The sequence below is a fragment of the Hemitrygon akajei genome, chromosome 1 (genome assembly GCF_048418815.1).
Source record: "Hemitrygon akajei chromosome 1, sHemAka1.3, whole genome shotgun sequence".
NCBI lineage: Eukaryota > Metazoa > Chordata > Chondrichthyes > Myliobatiformes > Dasyatidae > Hemitrygon > Hemitrygon akajei.
This window is the reverse complement of record NC_133124.1, coordinates 182,615,626-182,630,200: the sequence shown is the minus strand read 5'-3', so window position 1 is coordinate 182,630,200 and position 14,575 is coordinate 182,615,626. Positions and strand designations below refer to the sequence as shown.

Here is a 14,575-nt window from a genome sequence, read left to right as displayed (position 1 = left end):
TAGTTTCAAGAGAGATGTGAAGGGTAAGGTTTTTACTCAGAGAGATGTGGATGCCTGGAATAGGTGATAGAGGCAAATACATTTGAGGCTTTTGGGAGACATCTGGATAGGCACATGGACATAAGGACGATGGAGGGATATGGATATTGTGTACATAGGAGGGATTAGTGCTTGAGGGTTGCTGATATGCTTTTCAGTGGGGATGGCACGTCATTGTGGGGCCTGTTCTTGTGCTGTACAGTTGTATGTTCTGTCCTATGGATGATTGTTGGTGCCAGACGGGGTGGTCTGAGTATCTCAGAAATTGCTGATCCCCTGGTATTTTCACATACAACAGTCTCTAGCATTCATCGAGAACGGGGTGATAAACAAAAATCATCCAGTGTGCTGCAGTTCTGTGGGCGAAAATGCCTTGTTAACCAGAGGCCAGAGGAGAATGGTTCAAGCTGACAGGAAGACGACGGTAACTAAAATAACCATGCATTACCACAGTGGTGTGCAGAAGAGCGTCTCTGAACACACGCCACATCAAACCTTGAAGTGGACGGGCTACAGCAGCAGAAGACCACAATCGTACACTCAGTGGCCACATTATTAGGTACAGGAGGTAACTGATAACGTGGCCGCTGAATTTGTGCTGGTTTGGCCGTATCTGGAGTACTGCATTCAGTTTTGATTGCACCATTACCAGAAGGGAATGCAGGCTTTGGAGAGGGTGTAGAAGGGGTTCACTAGCATGCTGCCTGGATTAGCAGGAAATTTAGGACCAAATGAAGTTGTTTACACCGGGGCAGCAGAGGCTGAGGGGAGATCTGGGTAGAAATGTAAAGTTATGAGATGCATAGACAGGGTAGACTGTCAGAAAATGTTCCTCCAGGGTTGAAAATGTTTCCCTCTCAGGAGCAAGTTTTTTTTACACAGAGAGGTGGTGGGTGTTTGGAATGCATTGCCGGGGGGGGGGGGGGGGGAGGGGAGAGAGAGAGAGAGAGAGAGAGAGAGAGAGAGAGATGAGAGAGAGAGAGAGAGAGAGAGAGAGAGAGAGAGAGAGAGAGAGAGAGAGAGAGAGAGAGAGAGAGAGAGAGAGAGAGAGAGAGAGGAGAGAGAGAGAGAGAATTTCTGATTCTGATAAACAACAGACAGTCTTAATCCCTGAAAATCCAACATCCATCGGTGTAGCAGACTTGTGGAGCTGAAAAGCATAGACACATAGACACAGGCCAGGTTTATTATCACCTGCCTGAGATGATCTGAATTTTGTTATTTTGCAGCAGTGGTACAACTTTAAATTACAAAATAAATAAAAATTGAATAGGTTTATGGACAGGAAAGGAATGGAGGGTTATGGGCTGAGTGAAGGTCGGTGGGACTAGGTGAGGAGTAAGCGTTCAGCGCAGACTAGAAGGGCCGAGATGGGCCTGTTTCCGTGCTGTAGTTGTTATATGGTTATATGGTTAAAGTGTAAAAATAACGTGGTGGTGGTCATGGACCTGATGGCAGAGGGGAGGAAGCTGTTCCTAAACTGTTAAGTGTGTGTTGTCAGGCTGCTGTACCTCCTCCCCAATGGTGGTAACAGGAAGAGGGAATTGGGGTGTGCTGGATGGAAAAGGGACAGTAGTAATCGGCAAAGGAGTTCTGTAACAAATCTTTCTCAAGTACGCACACACTCTGAATGGTCAAGTGGGCCTGGTATCCTGGTGAAACACATAACTTGAGCTGTGGATCGAGCTTTAAACTAAATAGCGGGTTGGGGGGGGGGGGGCGTTAGGTTCAACAGCTTGGGAAAGTAAGGATGAAGTAAAAAGAGCGAAGGCAAGGTTACGGTCTTCAGAATAAAGAAAAGTTATTAAAAAAGGGATAGGATTTTAACTTCCAGTAACATGAGGGCAAAATTGAAAAGAAGGATGAATACAGGTCTGAGGTGTAATATTTGAACGCACACAGTTTACAGAATAAGACAGATGATCTTATAGCCCAGTTAAAAATTGGCAGGTAGGATGTTCTGGGCACCTCTAAGGCTTGCTGAAAGAGGATCACAGTTAGGAACTTAGCATCCAAGGATACGCATTGTATTGAACGGACAGGCAGGTAGGCAGGGGGGGTGGGTGGCTCTGTTGATAAAAAATGAAACAAAAATCCCTAGAAAGAGGCAACATGGGATAGGAAGTGTAGAACCTTTGTGGATAGAGTTAAGAAACTGCAAGGGGGGGAAAAAAAAGGACTGTGATGGGGCTTATATACAGGCCTGTGAATAGTAGCCAGGATGTGGGCTACAAATTACAATGGGTAGAAAAAAAGTTTTTCAAAAATCAATTAAGAGAGGAAAGATAAAATATGAAGGTAAGCTAGTCAAGAGGGTACCGAAAGTATTCTCAGATATATAAAGAGTAAAAGAGAGGTGAGAGTGGATATTGGACTGCTGGAAAATGACGCTGGGAAGATAGTAATGGGAGACCAAGGAATGGGATATGAATTCAATAAACATTTTGTGTCAGTCGTCACTGTGGAAGACACCAGTAGTCTCCCAGAAAATCAAGTGTCAAGGGACAGAAGTGAGTGCCCTTGCTATCGCTCAGGAGAAGGTGCTTGGGAAGCTGAAATGTCTGAAAGTCGATAAGTCACTTGGACCGGATAGACCACACCCCTGGAGCTGAGGAGATTGTGGAAGCATTAGTTTTGATTTTTAAGAATCACTAGATTCTGGAGCACTGGAAAGTCCCAAAGACACTCCAATCTTTAAGAAGAAAGGAGATATCTCAGGGTCACCTGACTTCAGTGAGTGGCGAGAAGTTCGCGTCCATTTTTACAGATTAGGTTTTTGGGGTATTTATAACAAAACATGCTGAAGTCAGCATGGGTTCTTTAAGGGAAAATCTTACCTGACGAATCTGTTGAGAATTATTTGAGGAAATAAAAGGCAGGGTAAACAAAGGAGAGTCAGTGGATGTTGTTTACTTGGATTTTCAGAAGGCCCTTGTCAAGGTGCATCACAGGAGGCTGCAAAACAAGAGAAGTGTCCATGATTGCAGGCTTCAATCAGCACGAGAGGTCGTTCATTGGTGATGCAGCGCAAGGTTTAAGAGGAGCCCTGGTGCAATCAGCAGGGGGGCAAAAAAAGGTGGCGTAAGCAGGGTGGCCATTGTTGGAGTAGGTCAGTGTTTGAGTGGCCAGGCTTTGGCCAGAACAGGCGCAGGTTCTAAATAGCTAAGTAAGTAAGTTTTCCTTCTGTTAATACGTAGCTAGCGCACTGAGAATGGGCACAGAGTTACTGGTATGTTCTTTGTGTGGGGTGTGGGAATTCTGGGATACCTCCTGTCTCTCTGACAACTACATCTGCATGAAATGCACTGAGCGACATCTTCTTAGAGATCATGTTAAGGAACGGGAGCTGCAGCTGGATGACTTTCAGCTCATATTAGAAATGAGGAGCTGATAGATAGGAGCCACAGGGGGGTAGTCATCCTTAAGTTACAGGAGGCAGGTACCTGGGGTGGCTGTCAGGAGGGGGAATGGGAGCAGGCAGCCAGCGCAGAGTGTCTCTGTGGCAGCTCCCCTCAATAATAAACATGCCGCTTTGGATACCGTTGGTGAGGTGGGGTGGGGGTGGGTGCCAACGTAACAAGGAAAGCTGCAGCAACCGGGTCTCTGGCAGTGAGTTTGGTGCTGTGGCTCAGAAAGGAAGGGGGGGGGGGGAAGAGGAGTGGAGTAGTGATAGAGGATTCCATAGTTAGAGGAGCAGAAAGTAGATTCTGTGGATGTGAAAGAGACTCCAGGATGGTATGTTGCCTCCCAGGTGCCAAGGTCAGGGATGTCTCTGATCGGGTCCACAGCTTCCTAAAGGGGGAGGGTGCATATTAAAGAATATAGGGAGATAGGCAGAAAGCAGAAAAGCAGGACCTCCAGTGTGGAAATATCTAGACTGTTGCTGTGCCACACGCCAGTGAGGGGAAGATTACGATGATTTGGCAGATGAATGCATGGCAGGGGGCAGGGTTGTAGGTTTTTGGATCTGTGGGATCTCTTCTGGTTATGGCCTATACAAAAGTTGTAACCTATAAAAAAACATGGGTGACACCTGAGCCCAAGGGGGACAATTATCCTTGTGGGCAAGTTTGCTGGAGCTGTTGGGGAGGGTTTAAACTGAATGGGAAGAGGGACAGGGCTGAGGATGGGGAGTTGGTTTACAACTAGATGTGGTGTGTAGTGAGACTGAGGAAGGACAGGCAAATGATAGGGCAAGATTGCAGTCAGTGGGATGAATTAAAGTGTGACAAGGGGCCAAAAAGAAAAAGGGTGATGAATACAGGACTGTTATATTTGAACGCACACGGTGTATAGAATAAGGTAGATGATGTAGTGCAGTTAGAGATTAGCAGGCACGATATTGTGGGCATCTCTGAGACGTAGCTGAAATTGGGAGCTTAACATCCAAGGATACACGTTGTATTGAAAGGACAGGCAGGAAGGCAGAGGTAGCCCCTTTGGTAAAAAAAATGAAATCAAATCCTTAGAAAGAGGTGACGTAGGATTGGAATGTGTAGAATCCTTGTGGGTAGAGATAGGAAACTGTGAGGGTAAAAAGACCCTAAACAGTAGTCAGGACATAGCCTACAAGCTACAATGAGAGATAGAAAAGGCATGTCAAAAGGGCAATGTAGAGATAATTATGGGGGAATTTCAATACGCAGGTAGATTGGGAAAATCAGGTTGGTGCTGGATGGCAAGAGGGAATTTGTAGAACGCCTATGAGATGGCTTTCCAGAACAGCTTGTGGTTGAGCCCACTGGAGGAATGGCAATTCTGGATTGGGTGTTATGCAATGACCCATAATTGATTAGGGAGCTTAAGGTAAAGGAACCCTGAGGAGGCAATGATGATCATATGCTAGAATTCACCCTGCAGTTTGAGAAGGTAAAGTTCCTCCCTGCACTTTGCTTGGTGCATCGGGTAGCAACCTTGCCATTTCTTTAGCATTGGTCTGTTTTACGAGGCCAAATTGCGAGCTCAATGCTCAACCCAGCATGGATGGAAAACATACAAGGAGCCAGCTGGATTCAAACCCAGGACCATTCGCTCTGAAGTCTAGTGTGGATGCCACTACACTACTTGCAACAGCTGCAACTTGAGAAGGAGAAGCTAAAATTGGAGGTATCAATATTACAGTGGAGTAAAGAGAATTACAGAGGATGAGAGAGGGACTGGCCAAAGTTGCTTGGAAGGGGAGACCAGCAGAAATGACAGGAGAACAGCAATGGCTGGTGCTTCTGGGAGAAATTTGGAAGGCACAGGAAAGATACATTCCAAAGATAGGTATTCTGTAAGGGAGGATGAGACAACCATAAATGACAAGGAAAGTCAAAGGCAGCGTAAAAGCAAATGAGGAAGTATATAGTATTGCAAAAATTAGTGGAAAAGTAGAGGACTGGGAAGCTTTTACTAACAGAAGACAACAAAAAGCCATAAAGAGAGTAAAGATGAAATATGACGGTAACCTCGTCAGAAATGGCAGGCAGACTCAATAAGTAGTTTGTGTCGGGCTTCACTGTGGAAGACACTAGCAGAATGCCAGAAATGTGAGAGTGTCAGGGGGTAGAAGTGAATGTTATTACTAAGCAGAAGGTTCAAAGTTCAAAAGTTCAAAGTAAGTTTATGATCAAAGTCAGCATGTGCAACCCTGAGTTTCATTTTCTCATGGGTACACACAGTATCTCAATGCTAGAATAATAACCAGAACAGAATCTCTGAAAGACTGCACCGGCCTGGGTGTTCAACCAGTGTGCAAAAGACAACAAACTGTGCAAAAAGAAAGAAATAATAATAACTAAATAAGTAATAAATATTCAGAAAATTAGACGAAGAGACCCTGAAAGTGAGTCATTAGGGTATGGGAACATTTCAGTAACGTGACAAGTGAAGCTGAGTGAAGTTATCCCTTTTGGTTCAAGAGCCTGATGGTTGAGGGGTAGTAATTGTTCTTGAACCTAGTGGTGTGAGTTCTAAAGCTCCTGTACCTTCTTCCTGATGGTAGCAATGAGAAGAGTACCTGGGTGGTGGGGATCCTCGATGACGGACGCTGCTTTTCTGCAGCTCTTCATGTAGATGTGCTCAATGGTGGGAGGGCTTCACCCACTACTTGCATTGGTGGTTCCATAATAGCTGGATGCAGCCTGTCAATGAACTCTGCACCACACATCTGTAGAAGTTTGTCAACATTTTAGATGTCATGCCAAATCTTCGCAAACTCCGAAGGAAGTAGAGGTGCTGTCATGGTTTCATGCTGGGTCCAGGTCAGGTCCTCCAAAATGATAACACCGAGGAAATTAAAGTGGCTGACCCTCTCCACGTCTGATGCTCTGATGAGGACTGGCTCATGGACCTCGAATGTTCTCCTCTGAAGTAAATGATCAACTCCTTGGTCTTGGTGACACTGAGTGAGAGGCTGTTTTTATGGCACAAGTCAGCCAGATTTTCAATTTCCCTCCTATACGCTGATTCATCACCACCTTTGATTCAGCCTCAGACAGAGATGTCATCAGTAACTTGAATATGGCAATTGAGCTGTGCTTGGCCACATAGTCATATGTGTAAAGTGAGTAGAGCAGGGACCCCCTCCTCTTTATGACTTTTATAAATGACCTGGATGAGGAAGTAGAAGGGTGGGTTAGTAAGTTTGATAATGACACAAAGGTTGGGGGTGTTGTGGATAGTGTCGAGGGTTGACAGAGGTTACAGCGGGACATAGATAGGATGCAGAACTGGGCTGAGAAGTGGCAGATGGAATTCAACCCAGATAAGTTCAAAGTGGTTCAATTTGGTAGGTCAAATTTGAAGACAGAATATGGTGTTAATGGTAGGACACTTGGCAGTGTGGAGGATCAGAGAGATCTTGGGGTCTGTGTCCATAGGACACTCAAAACTGCTGCACAGGTTGACAGTGTTGTTAAAGTATATGGTGTGTTGGCCTTCATCGACCATGGGATTGAGTTCAAGAGCTGTGAGGTAATGTTTCAGCTATATAAGACTTTGGTCAGACCCCACTTGGAGTACTGTGTTCAGTTCTGGTCATCTCACTACAGGAAGGATGAGAATACTACAAAGAGAGTGCAGAGGAGTCTTACAAGGATGTTGCCTGGATTGGAGAGCATGACTTATGAGAATAGGTTGAGAGAACTTGGCCTTTTTCCTTGGAGTGACAGAGGATGAGGGATGACCTGATGGAGGCGTATAGGATGATGAGGGGCATTGATTGTGTGGATAGCCAGAGGCTTTTTCCCAGGGCTGAAATGGCTAACACAAGGATGCATAATTTTAAGGTGCTTGGAAGCAGGCACAGAGGAGATATCAGGGGTAGGTTTTTCACACGAAGATTAGTGGGTGTCTGGAATACACTGTCAGCGACAGTGGTGGAGATGAATACAATAGGGTCTTTTAAGAGACTCTTTGATAGGTACATGAAGCTTAGGAAAATAGAGGGCTTTGTGGTAGGGAAGTTCTAGGCCGTTTCTGCAGTAGGTTACATGGTCAGCACAACATTCTGGCACAAAGGGCCTGTACTGTGCTGGAGATTTCTATATTCTATTAAGGATGAGAATCCGGGGTACTTGGAGGCGCATGATAAATTAGGCCAAGTTCAACATGGTCTTCTCAAGGAGAAGTTTGCCTGACTAATCTGCCAGACTTTTTTGAGGAAGTAACAGGCAAGATAGTCAGTTGATGTTGTTTATTGGGATTTTCAGAAGGCATTTGACAAGTTGCCACATATGGGGCTGTTTAGCAAGATAAGACCCATGGTATTGCAGGAGAGGTACTTGCAGGGATAGAAGATTGGCTGACTGGCAGGAGGCAAAGGGGGCTGCTCCTGTATGGCTGCTGGTGCCAAGTGCTGTTCCATAGGGGTTGGGGTTGGTTCATGTTATATATCAGTAATTTGGATGAAGGAAAATGATGGCGTCGTGGCCACGTTTGCAATGCTAGCATTTGCTTCAAGAGGACTAGAATAGAGGGGCAAAGATGTAATGCTGAGGCCTTATTAGGTATGGTTTTCGGCTCTTCCCCTCTTAAGAAAAGATGTGCTGGTATTGGCGAGGATCCAGAGGAAGTTTATGAGGATAATCCCGGGAATTAAAGGGTTAATTTACGAGGAGTGTTTGATGGCTCTGGAAGCATGTACTCACTGCAGTTTAGAAAAATGATTCAAAGATTCAAACTACATTTATTATCAAAGTATGTATGATTCTTTATCCCACAGGTAGCCATGAAACATTGAGATCTAAAGGCCTAGTTAGGGTGGACATGGAGAAGTTTTCAATAGTGAGAGAATTTAGGATCGGGGACACAGCCTCAAAATATGAGGAGGAATTTCTTTTGCCAGCGGGTGATGAATCTGCAGAATACATTGCCACAGACGGCTGTGGAGGGCAAGCCATAGCCATAGGTACACTTAGAGCAGAGCTCTTGATTGGTAAGGGTGTCAAAGGTTACGGGGAGAAAGCAGGAGAATTGGACTGAGGGGGATAATAATTCAGCTATGATTGAGTGACAGAACAGACTTGATGGGCCAAATGGCCTAATTCTGCTCCTATGTCTTATGACCTTACTATGGAACACTGAATTCACCAGGTCCTGTCACAGTTTGGTAATTGGTAAATAGGTTTATTATTGTACGATAAAAACCGGCATTTTGCACGTAGCCATCACACAAGCATCAGGGTAGTATAAAGTTGCAGAAGCAGCAACCAAATACAAAATAAAGTGATACGGTTACAGAGAAGGTGAAGTGCAGCTAGACACAATGAGGACAATTGGGAGGTCACCTTTATAGTACAAGCTCAGTAAAAGAAATACCAGAGAAGAGAGAATGCCTAGGATGGGTGGGGTCTTTGATTATGTTGGCTGCTTTACTGAGGCAGCAAGAAGTATAGACAGAGTCCGTGGAGGGGAGACTAGTTTCCGTGATGTTGTGAGCTGTGTCCCCAGGTCTGTAGTTTCTTGCAGTCACAGGCAGAGGCATTGCCGTATCACGCTGTGATTCATTTGGATAGGATACTTTCTATGGTGCATCGATAAAAATTGGGTTAATGGGGACGTGCCAAATTTCTTCAGCCTCCTGGGGAAGAATAGGCACTGGCGAGATTTTTGGCCTTAGCGACGAGGTGACTGCACCAGAATGAATGCCTTATGTTCACTCCTAGGAACTTTAAACTCTCAACCGCAGCACCATTGATTAAACAGGAGCATTTGCACTGCCTACATTCCTGACGTCAATGCCCAGCTGGTTTTTTTGCTGCCACCACCCAGACCATGTCATCTTCTCACTGCTGCCATTAGGAAAAAATTACTGAACCACCAGGTTCAGGAAAAGTTATTACCATCCATCTCTTGAACCGGTTGGAATAACTTCACTCGCCTATGTTCTCACAGCCTATGGATTCACTTTCAAGGACCCTTATTCTCGATATTTATTGCTTATTTATTTTTCATTATTATTATTTTTTTTAATAATATTTGCAGAGTTTGCTGTCTTTTGCACATCAATTGTCCGTCTGTCCTGTTGGGTGTGGTCTTCTATTGATTGTATTGTTTCTTGGATTTACTGTGTATTCCCGCAAGAATACGAATCCCAGGATCATATACGGTGACATTTATGTACTTTGATAATAAATTTACTTTGAACTTCGAATCATTCTGTGGTATTTAGCACTAGAAGTGACCCATGCAAGATGTCTTTAAACTGATCCTACACTGACACCTATTCTTCAGTATTTGCAATTACAACAATTTTGCTGAAATACGTTCACTGTTGCAAGGATCTAAGCCCAGGTTCAAACTTATTGTCACGAGCATACGTACCCAAGGTAGATGTTTAAGTGGCTGCACAATTCAATTGGGGGGGGGGGGGGGTTTTAAAGAGGACATACGGCGCATTTGCCTTTGATAATCCGGGCACTAACTTCAAGAGTCAAGAAGTTACGGTGCAGCTTTGTAAAACTTTGTTGGGCCACAGTCAGAGGCTGTTCTGGTCACCCCATTACAGGAAGGATGTGGAGGCTTTGGAGAGGGTGCAGAAGAGGTTCCCTGGGATGCTGTCTAGTTTAGAGAGCATGAGCTCCAAGGAGAGGTTGGACAAACTCGTGTTGTTTTCTCTGAAGCAGCAGAGACCATGGGGGGACCTATTAGAGGCTTATAAGATTATGAGAGTAGACAGCCGGTATCTTTTCCCCCATGTCTAATCTCTAATACTAGAGGGCATGCAATTATAAGAGGGAAGGGGGGTAAGTTCAAAGGAGATGTGTGGAGCAAATTTTTTTTTAAAACACAGAGAATATACTGCCAGGAGTAGTGGTAAAGGCAGATACAATAGAGGCATGGACACACTAGTGTTGGCACGTGGCCAAGTGGTTAAGGCGTGCGTCTAGTTATCTGAAGGTCACTAGTTCGAGCCTTGGCTGAGGCTTGTGTGTGTGTCCTTGAGCAAGGCACTTAACCACACATTGCTCTGCGACGACACCAGTGCCAAGCTGTATGGGTCCTAATGCCCTTCCCTTGGACAACATTGGTGGCGTGGAGAGGGGAGACTTGCAGCTTGGGGCAACTGCCGGTCTTCCATTAAAAAAAACCCCTGCCCAGGCTTGCGCCCTGGAAACTTTCCAAGGTGTAAATCCGTGGTCTAATCGAGACTAATGGAGGCCGACACACTCACACACAGGCACGAGTGCGCAGAGAATGGAATGATGTGGACATCGCAGAAGGGGTGAGTTGAGTTGGGCATTTAAATAATTACTAGTTTAATTAGTTTGGCAGAACATCGTGGGATGAACGTTTCTTTGTTCTATGCTGTAATACTGCACTCTCCCTTCACTCCCTCCTCCTAGTGAGTGCGGCTGAGTGAGCACGTGAGCGTGTGTGTGTGTCTGAGTTAAGAAAGACAAGTACATATATTTCTTTACTTAATAAAATGTTTATTCTTTTATTGTTTATATTAAAAAGCCCCATTTTTTTTTGAAAATCCAGCACTGGATTACAAAGATATAAAATACCACACTTGTTCCCTTTGCCGACAGGTTGGAGAATCAATTGGCACAACATGCCCCTCCCACAGAGTGGTGTGGAGATAGCTAGAGCAGCCTGGCATCAAGTGCCCAGCCTCTCCCTACTGGCAACAGTACAGTTTGAGTCTGCAGGACTGTGTGTGTGTGTGTGCGTGCATGTGATGTCTGTTTTTGTGTATACCTGTGAGTACCAATGTCTGCAATGTGTGTGTTGACTATGTTTGCGACACTTTGTGAAACTGTGTCACACGTGAACCCATGTTTTTAATGTGTATGGACCCATTTTTAATGTGTAGGCCCATTTATAATGTACGTTGACCTGTATTTATGACACGTGGACATGTGTTTGTAACACGTGGAACTGTGTGTGTGTGTGTGTGTGTGTGTGTGTGTGTGTGTGTGTGTGTGTATGTGTGTGAGTGAGTGTGTGTGTGAGTGAGTGTGTGTGTGAGTGTGTGTGTGAGTGTGTGTGTGAGTGTGTGTGTGTGTGTGTGAGTGAGTGTGTGTGTGAGTGAGAGTGTGTGAGAGTGAGAGTGTGTGAGAGTGAGAGTGTGTGAGTGAGAGGGGCCTGTAGCATGTACAGTGATCCTGCCTGTTTTGGGAGAAGTGCTAACAACGGCAGACAAAGCAAAGTCAAAAACTTTAAAACATAGTATTTTCCTGAATATATAAAAACCTTTCTGCTCCGTGGTGACAGGTGAGGGTGTGGGGACGCAGGCAGGCTCGAGGGGGGGACTGCACGTTATTACTTCCCTGAGAGGGAACACATGGTGAACATACACTTGTGTAGCATGTGTAGGCTGAGACACAACTTGCCCGATTATGAGCACACACACACATACACACCCACACACACCAGAAGAAACACATGAACCCAGACATCCATGCACAAACATAAATGCACAAATACAGACATGCATGCACACATACACGTACAGACACACAAAGACATAAAGACCCAGGCATACATAGAGCCAATCACAGCAACACACTCAAAACACCAAATGCACACACACATTCATAACACACATGTACACAGAACCACTGATGTATTCACACACACATCCCACACAGAAACTTACACAGACTTGTGCACACTAACACAAACTCACAAGCACACTCTTGCACGAATCCCATACACACTCTCATGCCCAAACACACACCCATACACTCAATGCTTGAACACACACACATCTGCACACTCGTACACCAACACACACACGGGTGGGGCGGAGTAGTGGATGGAAGGGCAGTCCTCGGGGAGGGGGGGGTAGTGAGGGAGGGGAGTGACCCAGTGTACAATGGCATAGGCTGGGATAAGTCAGGGAACAGAGGGGAGGGAGGGGTAGGGGTTTCTGTGCAGGCGCAGAGGGAGGGAGATGAAGCATCTCCTGCACCTCCTCTGTGATCCACCCCCTCTCCTGCCCAAGACAAGCAACAAACGAGAAGAAATCTCTTGACCAGCTCAACAATGGCTGTTGCGTGAGCTCAGAAATAAACTGAATAACTTCTTAGACATATCAATATAATAATAAAATAACAACTAAGAACAAAAACATACCCCAGTACAAAGTTTAGTGCAGGAAAGGCACTTGAGTACAGACGGAACAGCATGCAATATTACAAGGCAATGATCTAAAGAAACCAAAGGCCTCCTTAAGATCCAAGATCTCCTGGGACGGACATGCCCCCATTTGCCTGGGAGACATTTCGACCCAGCTGCAACCACCCCCCCCCAACCCCGACTCCCGTTGAGCTCCCCTTCCCTGTCCTCAAAAGCCTCCCCAAGCCCCCTGAAACGTCCCGCCCAGTTGAGATCTCAGATTTCGGAAGTAGCTGAATTCAGATGGCACCGATGGAGGGGCTGGTGCCGGGCAGATCTCTTGGGGGTGAGTCACACAGCCTGGGGAGGCAGATGGCTTGGAATCTGGAGGGAGGAAGGGTTAGGGACTCAGGAGACAGAGTTGTAGGAGGGGGCCAGAATTTGGGTGACGTTGGCAGAAGAATTCCTATTTCTTGCGAGAGGGAGGTGGGGTGACTGATAAGGCGAGAGTTAATAGGTGGTAGGTGGGGCGCTCCCTACTCTTGGGAAACCACCCCCCCGACCTTGCTGCCCATCTGCAGAGTGGAGCTCCCCACTCCCGCAGTACAGAGTTCCCTCCTTCCCACCCCTCCCACAGACTGGTGCTCCCTCATCGCCATCCCTCCCCACCCCCGCAGTGCAAAGCTCCCTCATTGATGCCACCCCAACCCCCGGTGACTCCCCCTCCCCCGACGCTCTCTCCTCACCGACTGCCCCGCACTCCCTTCACTGCCTCTTCCATGGAATGAAACAAGACTCCAAAGTAGGGCTTGAACCCCGGGTTCAGGAGCGACAGGTGGGAGATTGGGGGGGAGGGGTTGTTGCGAGTAACGGTTGACATTGGAAATACTCAGCTTGAAGAATCGGGGCAGAGAGGCAGTGATTGAGTGGTGGGGGGGGCCAGTTTCCCACTGGCAAACTCAACATACGAGGGGCTGCTTCAACACTTGTCTCCACCCAAAGCACAGCAAGATTCCGGTGGGGGAGGCAAGGAATAGGCTGAGAGCAGAGTCGGCGAGTCCAGTGAAACGCAGTGCCTTGCCTTCCCGCCACACCTCGGGCCTCTCGCCTACCACCCGCTCCTGGATCCCGACAGTAGTAAGCAGGCGCGTCGAGAGGCGACAACTTGAAAAGCCTTTGGTAGACATCACGGCAATGGAGGGGGTTGTCCGAAGTGAGTGGAAGTCTTCTACCCAATGACAAGTGAGTCCAAGAGAGGCAGGTGCCCTTGCCTACCCACTTGTGAGGAGAGAGGATGACGCTTGGATCGGGTGGGGGAGAAGTGGAGTCAGGGAGTCAGCGTCTGGGGTTCACCACCTCTCACCTACAGAAGGAAAGCAGAGGATGGGTTAAACAGAGGTAAGCTTGCTCACACCCACTGACACAGGGAGAAGCCCCCTCCACACCACCCCATCACACACTCCCAGGGTCAGATACAGGGCGAAGCTCCCTCCACACTGTCCCATCACACACTCCCGGGGTCAGACACAGAGTGAAGCTCCCTCCACACCGTCCCATCACACACTCCCGGGGTCAGACACAGAGTGAAGCTCCCTCCACACCGTCCCATCACACACTCCTGGGGTCAGACACAGAGTGAAGCTCCCTCCTCACCGTCCCATCACACACCCCCGGGGTCAGACACAGAGTGAAGCTCCCTCCACACCATTATGAAGTGGTGGAATCGGGTTCAATTTCTATATTAAACAGGATTTTGGGTAAGTACATGATGGGAGAGTTACGGAGGGCCATGGTCCAGGTGCAGCTCAATGAGACGAGGCAGAGTTACAGTTCGGCACAGACTACACTAGTTGGAGGGCCTGTTTCTGCACTCTATAGCTCTTCCAAATCCTCGATGCAAATACCAAATACTAAGGGACGCAACATCAACCCCTGTGGCACACCTGCACCACCTCCGAGCCAATTTTGTATCTGTACAAGTAGCTCT

General features: G+C 46.7%; 1 protein-coding gene across 1 annotated transcript in view; it reads right to left on the bottom strand.

Moving 5' to 3' along the window:
- Nucleotides 1-10,934: 10,934 nt before the first annotated feature.
- The window catches only part of arhgef1 (Rho guanine nucleotide exchange factor (GEF) 1), an 88,595-nt gene continuing 84,954 nt past the window's right edge, over nt 10,935-14,575 (bottom strand). The window contains 1 exon segment of the mRNA XM_073045720.1: nt 10,935-13,951. Within this exon segment, the coding sequence (XP_072901821.1) occupies nt 13,938-13,951 (14 nt within the window). The 3' untranslated portion in view covers nt 10,935-13,937.